The sequence below is a fragment of the Bidens hawaiensis genome, unplaced genomic scaffold, assembly GCF_021521415.1.
Source record: "Bidens hawaiensis isolate Kalapana, Puna unplaced genomic scaffold, B.hawaiensis_p1.1 tig00019199_1, whole genome shotgun sequence".
NCBI classification, from domain to species: Eukaryota; Viridiplantae; Streptophyta; class Magnoliopsida; order Asterales; family Asteraceae; genus Bidens; species Bidens hawaiensis.
Window position 1 is genome coordinate 31,580 of NW_027492909.1, and position 11,743 is coordinate 43,322.

The following is an 11,743-nucleotide window of genomic DNA, read 5'->3' on the forward strand; positions in this document are numbered from 1 at the left end:
GATTATTGGTTCAATGACATAAGTTAAAACCCTAACACAACCAGAAAAGTGATGCAAAGTTTGATAATCAAAATCATAAATTGAATAAACAATCAATTCATAATGTAAAATAAGATTAAAGACATTCAATCAAGTTCATACTCATTCAAAACATAGAATCTGGTCAAATTTTGTTTACACAAAACCCTAGCCTAAAGTGAATACAGTGGTTTAGCCTGACATCGGCATCACGAAGGATTCACTTATCTGATGAAAGGATGAAAGCATGCGATGAATGGACGAACGAGAGGCTTCGGGATGGTGCAAAATCGTTCTAGGGCTTGTATTTGGTTGTTGGAATGAAGGATATCTCGAAAAATAGGCTCAAAACTGATTATGTCAAAGTTAGGGTAATGTTTCCGTCAGGGGGACTTTAGCGCGGCACTAAAGTCCATGGGGTGAGACCTAAGCGCCACGCTAAGGTCTACTTTCCTGATTTCATACTTTTGACCTTAGAGTAGCTCTAAGTTTAGACTAAGGCCCCTTAGCGTCGCGCTAAGGGTGTCTGACACATCCACTTTATTTTCTTCTTTTATTTTGCATCGGAAAGCGTGTCAATCATCATGAGTCATCTACATCTTCATTCCAAGCCTGCAATTCATCCTGATAAGCGTCCTTAATGTCAAGTATCCTAAAACACATAAACACACTTGAAGTACCAAAGTTCACATAATATTTAAACTAAAAGTAAACAAATAATATCATAATATTCATGACTTTTACCCGGCCATAAGTTGATACCTTATGCTTCAGTGGTGGGATGGTTAATGTATGCTCAAGTCTGTACTCGTCTGGATATTGCATAAATTGATTGAATGTTAGGTCGATATTGATCTAATTCTGACCTAGATAATTGGAAAGCAGCAAAGAAAGTATTGCGATATATTTAAGGAACGAAAGACTATAAGTTAACATACAGAATAACTGATAACTTGGAAGTAGTGGGCTATTCTGATTCCAACTTTTCAAAATGCAAAGATGACAAGAAATCAACTTTGGGGTACATTTTTACGCTGGCAGGCGGACCGATTTCATGGAGGAGTCATAAGCAGCAGTTGGCAACAACCTCCACAATGATGGCGGGATACGTTGCAGTGTACAATCCGACTTGCCATGGGATGTTGCTAAGAAACCTCATTACTGGACTCAAAGTTATTAACTCCGTATCATAACCGTTGAAGATTTACTGTGATATTATATAGCTGCTGTGAGTTTCTCGAACAGTAACAATTCGATCAGAGATGGTTTGTTCCTTGATACAAAGTATTTGTTCATACGTGAACGAGTAAAGGAAAATAATCTTTGTATCGGTCACATTAGCACAAATGAAATGCTTATGGATCCGATGACTAAAGGTCTACCACCCAAAACTTTCCAAGAACTAGTAACAAGGATGGGTTTTAGTAAAGATGTAAGGCCTCGTTACCGGCAGCCCTACTTTAGTGTTGGATTTACTCATAAACGCGGTTCTAAATATCAGAGTTAATAAAAACTTTCGCGGAATAATATAAAAGTCAACCATTCATTACAACATCCATAACGTGTCTTTCAAAAACATAACATAAAACATAGCATTTCAAACATCACGACAATCTCCAGATGCCAGCCTCTTCGGATCCTGCCATGTGTCTTCCTCAAGCCAACTGCCTCAGTCGATTAGCCTGCGTGCATACTAAAAGTCAGCTACGCTGAGTGAGTTCTAGTTAATCATACAACATACAATACATTCACATACTAGCATATGCACCCGGAGGTACATACCTTCATATCTTCTTACACACTTACTTACATACGTACTTTCATTCTTTCTTTCGTACTTACTTACATACTTTCATTCATACATATACGTTTTAAAGAGCATTCCGCCCTATAACCTTCGCCGATATTATTAGGGTCGGTTCCCTACGTTCGCCGATATTATTAGGGTCGGTTCCCTACATTCGCCGATACTATTAGGGTCGGTTCCCTTCATTCGCCGACATTATTAGGGTCGGTTCCCTACATTCGCGCTACTATAACATACCTGTCATTTACATACGTTCCTTGATGATACGTGCAATCTCCGAAGAACGTTCACGTACCATCAACATTTCATACATATATTGTTCATACATCATACATATTCCTACATACGTCATTCATACATCATACAAATCAATCATACCTTTAACTAACACATGACGGCACATGCAATATCCGAAGATCGTTCACGCACCGTCAAGAAATCGTCATACATAAATCATACAAGGCATACACTTACCACCTAAGGTAAGTGTATTGACTATCACATCGAGTATGCACACAGCCCCGAAAACATAACAAGGAAGTGGGGCTAGAAACTCACCTCAATGAGGTTGCGTTCACCGTTTACGGTTATTCCCTTCTTAAGCTGTGCACGACTAACTGTATAATAATTATACGTATCAATAAACTATCACTACACATATCGTCTTTCTAGTTTAATTATTACCCTCAACGAACGGGGGTCCGGGGGCAGCGCCCCTGGCAGCGGGGTTCTAGGGGCGGCAGCCCCTAGCGGGGTCCAAGGGGTAGAGCCCCTGGCTGGAGTTAAGCTATCAGGTCAGCTTGGAAAAATTTTATTTTCATTAACTGTCTTAACACATTTTCTATTAGGATTTTGAACCATTAAATAATTTGCTACCTAAAGTCCAAGGGCTTCTTTGTAATTAAATCATTCTTTTCTAAGTACAGAGACTGTTATTGTCATTCTGTTAAACTTCTAATTTGTTAATGGTTCATAACGAATTGGTTATCTTAGCGAACTGGTTCCTGTAACGAATTGAACCCTTTAACGAACTGGACTCCTTAACGAATCAGTCCATATAGCGAACCGGTCCAAGTAGCGAATTGGACTTTCTAGTTCGTTATTTCTTTTAACGAACTAACTATCACGAATCAAGGGTAATTCGTTACCCTTTCCCTTAACGAATCAGACACGAACTAGAGCTAGTTCGTTATGCCCCCTTATACGAATCAACTAACGAATCACCTTTTAATTCGTTAGGTTTCCATAGCGAACTAGGGTTAGGTCAGGGAATGTCAGAACATTCCCTGACAACCTCGTACACGTTTTTCCGGCGGCGACGGAGCCGGAATACCGTAAAACTCACCGGAAAAACGTATTTTCACCGTTTTACACCGTTTTTCATCATTTTTCGTCCCGTTCGACCCAGATCTGAGCTAGGGTGACCTCTAAGCTCATCTTAGGTTCGGTTTATACCTGATTCCACCCGAATCTCGTGACTTTAACGATGTATCGGTGTTGGCTCGTCGTTTTGTGATTATATACAACGGGTTTAAGCTCATACAATATCGTATTATCTTACCTTGGATCGGGATCGGTTCTTCTTCTATGTTTCGGCTAGAGAGAGGGACTAGAGAGAGAGCTTAAGTGTGTGTTTTGGTGGTGTATGGAATATGTGTAAAATGAGGGAATTAATGGTGATTATGATTTATATATTTAGGGATCATGGGTTTAAGCCCATGGTCTTTCCTTTTTTCTTTCATACCCAAGTCCATAACACATATCCATTCACCCAACACTAGACCAACTCATATTCTATTCATCTAAACCGATAACGACCCACTATGAAATAAACGAAATTTATTTTATTATTATAACCAAAAGTAGGATGTTACAAAAGATCTTTTGTAAAAGCATATCAAGTGTGCATTATTTACTAATGTAATTTCCTCGAATGTTTACTTTGTATATAATAAAGTATGTGCGCACTTAATGATCTATATAAAAAAATGGAAAATTGGTTTTTATTGGTCCCGAGTATTTTATTTTTGCCGGAGCGGGTCCCAACTATCATTTTGGCTGGCAACGGTCCCAACCTTCACATACGTTGATTCCACCAGTCCGCGACTAATGGAGTACTAACTCCGTTAGATAAATGCTGATGTGTCCGCTCTAGTTGTCAAAATCATGTGACATGGCTGCCTACTTGGATTTTAGCTTATACTTAACATGTTTACATGGAATCCACGTAGGCAACCATGGGAAATATTCACATCTTCTTCATCGCCAGTTGTAGATGCCGTAGGTTGTACCAGTTCGTCGGATATAGCTTAGAGTCAACTCTACCACAACCTTAGTAACCACCATCGATCACTTGACTCCCCTGCATCTCAATCATCAACGCTATCGCCATTGTTATCGTGATGGAAACCTAAATCACGTCGGCTGCTACCGCCTTCTGATATCTCTGTGTACCGCTACCACCATCCTCTGATTCTGCCCAACTATCTCCGTGTACCTCTACCACCGTCTTTTGATTCTGCCCAACCATCTTCGTGTGCCGCTACCACCGTCAAAATCCATCATTGCCGCTGCTTCTGGCGTATGGAAGAAACTATCGGCTCCTTCTTTCCCAAAAATATCGTCCACTATTGTAGAAGAGTATAGGGTTCTTTAGATGATGATGAACTCTAACGAGCAGAGTGTTATTAAGGTTTGAGAGTGAAATCGATTCACCGATTCAATTAGGGATTGAGAGATAAATATGAGGATTTTGAAGAGTAATTGATCATTGGTATAGATTAGGGTTTAAGTATAAGTATAATACACATACAGGTCCACGTAGGCAGCCATGTCACGTCATTTTGACAACTAGGACGAACACATCAGCATTTACCTAATGGAGTTAGTACTCCGTTAGTCGCGGACTGGTGGAATCAACGTATGTGAAAGTTGGGACAGTTTCCAGCCAAAATTATAGTTGGGACCAGCGCCGGCAATAATAAAATACTTGGGACCAATAAAAACCAATTTTCCTAAAAAAAATTGTACAAATTAAATACTGTACAACAAGGGTTTATTTTAGTAATTTGGCTCTTACGATTAACTATCTTACTTTGAGATTTTAGTATGACTGTCGGGGGTCTCGAATTAATTAAAATTCGAATGATTGTAACTATCTACTTCAGTTTCAATATGAAATTTGATGAGTGTTTTAACTTGGCCAAAATTAATACTCATAAAAAATGATCACTTGATCAAGTGGGAGAATGTTGGAAATAATGGCCTAGTAAATATGGTCTTTTAGATCATTCATTGAACCTAGCCAAATGACAATGAAAAGTCTCCATAAATTTAGTAGTTATTTGATGGGTGTAAGTACATAAGATGAAAAGACTCTTTCTCTTTGATGTCTTGCTTACATATAAATAGAGTAACAATCAAACACCATGACCATCTCATATGCACACAATCCTCATCAAAACTAAGGCATCTAAAGAGAAGTAAGAAAGACTAAAATCATGGCTTCATCTTCTTCAAAGATAACCATCCCTACAAGTAAGTATGGTTAATAATTTATTTAACGTTCATGATTGAGTTTACGTGTTAGTGGTTCTTAATATTGTTCATGTTCTAATGATATAATCAACATAGGTTCCTAATTACATATGCTTGAATAAAGAAAGGTTATTACATATGAACCATACCTAAGTCAAAACTATAACTCGATTCAGATTTCTTTATACCTGAACAATACACGCATTTATCGGTCTCTGTAAGTGTAAACGATGTCATTCGCGTAACCAATGCCTGAACGCACGTAACCGGCTGCAAAAATAAGAAGTATGGTTGAAATATATAGTAAATTCAAATTAATCATTTTTTAAACCAACTCGTTTTGGACCGAATCCGGTTCCGACCCAACATCTGGACATGAAACTTGTTATGACATCTCTTTCGACTGGGAACACGTACCGACCCGATCCGAATCAAATTAACTTTTTTTTTGTATCGACCTGTTCCGACCCTTATTTGGTCTAACGCATGACCAGCTATCGACTAGTCACCCGACTCAACTTGTTGCTGGTCCTAGCTGATAATCAAATAACATGATAACTTTTTTAATTAAAAATTTAGGAATATTATACTCAACATTTATCTTTTCTTGACATGCTTTTGTTTATTTAGTTGTTTATATGCCATCACAACTCGGTTTTAAAATGCCAACTAATCGTGGTAGGTGGTAGTGGCAAGTGTTTTATAGTGATTAATTACAAGGTGAAGAAGATGACTTCATTATCATACTAATTCTAAAGTCAAAGTCTAGTTTAATTAGTTAACTATTACAAGTGTAAATTATATTGATACTCCTATGCGAGTAGATCTATATTTTGGAACAACCAAACAATAGAGGACTGAACTGTACATGTCAAAAGTGCAGGGTTATAGTTGTAATGTTCAGATTATAACTATAACCAAGTGCTATTTTGCATTTACACTTTAGGCCCTCTATTATTTACTACCTAGCATGGTTGTTACAAAGTAATAGAGGGACTAAACTGTAAATGTCAAATAGTGCAGAGTTATAGTTGTAGGAGAATGTTAACGTAGAAATGAAATTAACATGTTAAACGTGGAATCAATCAAGTAGAGTAATTATAAATACAAGTAAAGTAATTATGTTACATAATTACCCTACTTGTATATATAATTACTTTACTTGATTCTCGCGTTTAGTACGTTAATTTCATTTTGTATTTAGTTCAAACCCTATAGTTGTAATATGTTCATATCCATAAGCTAGAGACGTGAATGACAACATGTGAATGATTTGAGATTAGTCTCCCTCATCTGTCCCTCTCTTAATCCGTTGATTGACATTTTGTATCGTAACAAATTACCAAGATTAGGGTAGATCCAAATCTTTTTGGGTTGGTAAATAGATTTGTAAACAAGCATAGATTTATAGAACTATGTGCTCGGTAATAATAGGTAAAAGAAAGAACTAAGCTGGCAAAACTTTGGAAGATACACATAAGCATCTGTATCCGTCTTCAAACAAACGTATTACATTACAACTGAAAGATAACAATGGTTAAACCTTGGGATTTTCATAGTAAAGAACATGTTTCTTGGGTTTAAAGAGGTACCTAGAAGCATACGTTGAGCTAATTACATCTATAAACAGAGCATACTGTAGCTTGACATATAGGAGGGCTGGTAACACAGCAAATACACAAATAAGGATTGGCACCCATAACAAACCCTTATGGTAGAGAACAAAAAAGCTGATACCAAAAGCTACTGTCATGGTTGTTATAGACAGGAAAAGAGTTACTAGACCCGAAATCAACTTTTTGGGTAATGATTCCAAGAAGTCACGTTCAGCATAACGGGACGTGAGGATTGATAAAAATATAAGAATTGAAGCACAAGACGCGAAGAGAGAAATGGCATCTGCCACAACAAAAACTATAAAGGTTGCTTTAGAATGGAACACAGGGATACCGTTGTGTTGGCCAGTTGCTTTGTCATTGGCTTGGTTATATCCACCTGGAACCGTAAAAGCTGCAGCAAATACTATGGTTGCAATAAGGGCTGCAACAACCATACATTGACTTGCCGTTCCTTTCATCCACTTCTCACCTTGTGTAACTAGTTCTTTGTGTTCCATTGTGAATAACTCATGTGGTGTTAAACCATCTTCGTTCTTTCGTTCTCTATAAGAAGGAGGAATCATATTTTGTACTTCCTACACCACAAACAAACTAAGATAGTTAGTTATAAACTACTTTTTAGTTACAAATCCTTATAAAAGACTAGTAAGCATGCACCTGAAACCATAATAGCTCTCTTTGCATCTGTAAAGCGACTCCAGACACATCCTCGAGTTGTTTTTGCTTGGCACGTGTCCCAACTAAATGCAACATATTGTTCTCATGTCCATCTCTGAGAGGAGTTATTAAATCTTTCATCGCACCTATCTCATACAATAGGTTGTAGATACCCTCGTGACGATGTTTGACAGCAATATGAAATATGGTTTGATTGTCATCATTTACCTTCCATATCAGATCTGGGTATTGACGTATGAGCTCAACTAAAAATTGAGTATTGCCCATTTCTGCAGCAATAAATAGTACCCGAGAAGAGTGTGATTCCTTTAAAGTTGTCGCCTCATGCATTTTGGCAATATATTTGGATATGAGTTTTTGTAGTTGTTTAGCTTGATCATCCTTTCGAGATACTCGCTTAATTATGTTTTGTGTATCATCATGCATGTTCACAATGTGTTCAGAAATGAGCTTTTGTAGCTCTAGAGCTTGATCTCTCTTACCGACAAGCGGTTTACTGTCTTGCTTAACTATTTGCTGGGATGCAATATGGATGTTGACCAGATATTCAGAAATGAGGTTTTTTAGTTGCTTAGCATGTTCTGCTTTTGCAGAAGGCGGGTTGGTGTCTTGTGTAGTCCAATCGGGCTGCCCTTTGATTATGTTCTGGGTGTCAACTTCCATTTTGTCAAGATGTTCAGAAATGAGTTTCTGTAGTTGAATAACTCGAACCACCCTTCCGGAAGCTGACTTTTCTTGCTTAACTGAATCTGGTGGCCCTCTGAGTATCCTATCAATGTCTGTTTTGGGCTTTGTTGCAATATTTCCCCAAATGAACCTTAATAACGACAATGCTTCGTTTTCCTTTTCATGTAGTCCCCCTTTTGAGGCAATGAATGCAAAAACTGAAAGAAACAACCATAAAGGAGCTACATGATGATTAATGATACCTAATACTTACGAATAAAATAATTGGGGATGACTTGAGATTTTAGCAGCTCGATTTATTGAATACAAAATGCTTTTATAGAGAGAGTCAGAAGCAGGTAACAGATTCAAATATGGTGAAAACATAAGAACATATCACAACCATTTGCCATATTTTTATTATTTAAAATATCAAAAGTGGGTGCTTATTTTGAGATGTTAGAAATGTTTTTAACTGGCTTGATGGTTCTCCCTATACTATTAGATTTTGTTTCAGGAGAAGCTTCAGGCTTCTGAGCCAAATCTTCAGGTGCACTTTCAGATGGCTGTCATTAAGGAGTAGAGATGCTTACTCAATTTCATGGTTTTCTGAAAGAAAGATTTCTTTTCATGAAACGCTTCAGGCTTACGAGCCAAAACTCCAAGTACTGCGCCACTACCAAGGCTTGGATACTTATTTACTATCTCTAGTGCGATATCTGAAAAGGATTTCGCAATTGCCTTGTGAGGGAAAATGTTAAAATTAAAGCACAAAGTCAACAATGGACATAATTAGATTATGTGAAAGTACATATACATGTTACGATAAACCACAAAAAGTTATAACAAGCTGGTTCAATAGTAAAATGCGTACCGAACATATCAGCCTCCACACATTTCTCAAGCAGCCAACCACGATTTTGATCTGTCCAACCATCATCACATAACTCCTTTGAGTTTTTGTAAAGATACCTCACGACATCATAATTTTCAAACAAAGCAGCTGCATAGAGTGGCATCATTTGTCCTTGACCACCCGGGATTATCAGCAAGGCCCTGTTCTCTTTTACCATAATCTTGACAGTTTCAATGTTCCCAGTTGCAGCTGCTAAATAGAGAGCGGTATTGAAATTTTCATTTTCAAGTTCCAAGTCTTCCTTTCTCATCAACCCCACCAGATTTTTCACGAACTCTTCTGCATGTTTCGGACCTTTTGCCGATGCTGCAACATGAAGAGCCGTTTCTCCATTTTCGGTAATGCTATATCTTACCAACTCTATATTTGGGTTCTTATCCAAAATGGCTTTAGCAGCCGGCCAATCACATCTAATTGATGCTTCATAAAGAGGGACACCGATTTTGAGGTAATCTTCTCTAGGTCCTTTAGAACAATTCCAATGCATATAGTTAGCGCACGTTCATCTCAATATTCTTTTCTTCTAAGATTCAGTATGATAATGCATATTGCCAGTTTGAATCTTTAAATTTGGTTTGACATCTTAAAATCAAGATCACTATATTTTTGGTTTTAGGGAAATAATTACTACCAATCATAAACGAATTGAACGTCCGGCGAACCATTCATTAACAAACGAACACGGACATATGCTGTGTCCGTTCAATTATGTTTATGAACGTTCAGTAATGTGATCGTTTAGATTTCTTCGTTAACGTTCGTTCATTTGTGTCCGGTTATGTTTTTTACGTACGTTCGTTTAAATATACATGTTCGTTTATTAGAATTTTACTTTTTCTATTTTAATTTATATATATGTATTTATTTTTACGAATACTATTTTGATATAATTATATTTATGATCACTATGTTAAGCTTTTTTGGATATTATGTAGTGTACTTTCGGATTTTTGGATGATTTTGTGTTGTTTAGTGATAATTTTTTTTCAGATTTATATATGTTCTTTAGTGTTCATGATTTGTGACCGTTAGTCTCCGTTTACGTTTGTTTGTGTCCGTTTACGAAATTAATGAACGGACACTAACTAACGGACATGAACAAGCTCAATGCGTTAACGAACGAACTTGGACATGAAATTTCGTTGAAATGTCCGCTTGTGTTCGCCCGAGAAAAGCTTAACGGATGAACACGAACAAGGTGGCATCCAGTTCTGTTTGGTCGGTTTACAAAGCCTGCTATTTAGTAAACTTTTAATAGATCTCCGAGTGAAACTTTCAAAAACAATATCAAAGCAGCTTCCTTGTAGGTAGCTGAATATAGTATAATACTACAGCAGTGATAGAAGGAACACGTATATGACTAAAATGGATACCTGTAAGTAGATCTCCACAAGGTAGATTGGGTGTTAATCGTCTTGTGTCAGGATTTGGAGGTAGCGGTGTTGGCCCTGAGTTAGCATGTGAAATGACCGGAGTGTTGGCTTGTGATTGGCTTAAGGCATTGTGCTGTACGATTGGATTTGGGGGCACTGGCACACTAGTTTCACCTGCTTGCTCCATCTGTAAAATAACACCATTATTTAGTGGTGATCAAAGCCTAATTACAAGATTTAATACATCAAACCTTAGCTTCAGCTCACCATCAATATGATGACTGATGACTATGAGTGAGTGAATCTGAAAGGCCTCGAGATATATAATAAGTGATAACTCATTATTAAACTCAATTATTCTAATGCGTCAACGCTTCTGCATATTCGTTTATGGTCAATACAAAATATTTATGGTCAATGCCGACGTCTCCACTACAAAATATTTATGGTCTCCACTATATATATATATATATATATATATATATATATATATAGGGGTATTCTGAGAACTTGATAAGTTGTAACGTGTAAGAACTTTAAGAACTCAGTTTTGAACCACGTATTTAATTAAATAAATTAGAATATGTGACTGAGATTAAATTTGATTAAAAAATCAATCAGGAGAGAGAATAAATATTTTTTTGATTACACAAGTTTAAACTTTAGTTACACATGCGTAAAAATTCGATTCTGTGTGTAAAAAATTATGGTATTTTTTGTACATTACTTACACTTACGTATTACACATGTGTAAAAAAAATTCAAAAAAAAATTGTTACATTGAATTCTTTCGAGTTCTTAAAACTCAAAGCGGTTCTCAGTAGAAATCAATCCTATATTTATATATATATATATATATATATATATATATATTGATTTTTATCCCCTGTATTACGAGGCTGTTTTACATTACTCGTTTTTAATATTTATATATTTTTTGGGTTTAATTTTATTTATTATAATGAAATTTATAATATACTTAAAGTTTGATGGTAAAAAGATTTCTCAAATAAATAATATGTTATAACCCGGTTTAAAAGTTATCTGGGTTTGGTAATACCCAAGACCTGCTTATTTTTTTACTATAAATTGTTTAGTAATTATAAATAATATTGTAAAAAAATCAAAT

General features: G+C 36.5%; 1 protein-coding gene across 1 annotated transcript; it reads right to left on the reverse strand.

Annotated features, from left to right (window-relative positions):
- Nucleotides 1-6,849: 6,849 nt before the first annotated feature.
- LOC143557815 (uncharacterized) lies at nucleotides 6,850-10,801 on the reverse strand. The gene is made up of 5 exons (XM_077046798.1): nucleotides 10,615-10,801; nucleotides 9,200-9,706; nucleotides 8,919-9,044; nucleotides 7,639-8,543; nucleotides 6,850-7,556 (listed from the first exon to the last, which is right to left on the reverse strand). The coding sequence occupies exons 1-5, from the start codon at nucleotides 10,799-10,801 to the stop codon at nucleotides 6,900-6,902; spliced, it is 2,382 nt and encodes a 793-aa protein (XP_076902913.1). The 3' UTR covers nucleotides 6,850-6,899.
- Nucleotides 10,802-11,743: the final 942 nt, after the last annotated feature.

What these genes read in the sequence shown, in the direction of transcription:
- LOC143557815 (XM_077046798.1), bottom strand. Translation starts at nt 10,801, where the DNA reads ATGGAGCAAGCAGGTGAAACTAGTGTGCCAGTGCCCCCAAATCCAATC. An exon ending in TTGTGGAGATCTACTTACAG is followed by an intron (nt 9,707 to 10,614) that starts GTATCCATTTTA and finishes ATTGTTCTAAAG; the next exon opens with GACCTAGAGAAGATTACCTC. An exon ending in TCAGAAAACCATGAAATTGA is followed by an intron (nt 8,544 to 8,918) that starts GTAAGCATCTCT and finishes TGTTTCTTTCAG; the next exon opens with TTTTTGCATTCATTGCCTCA.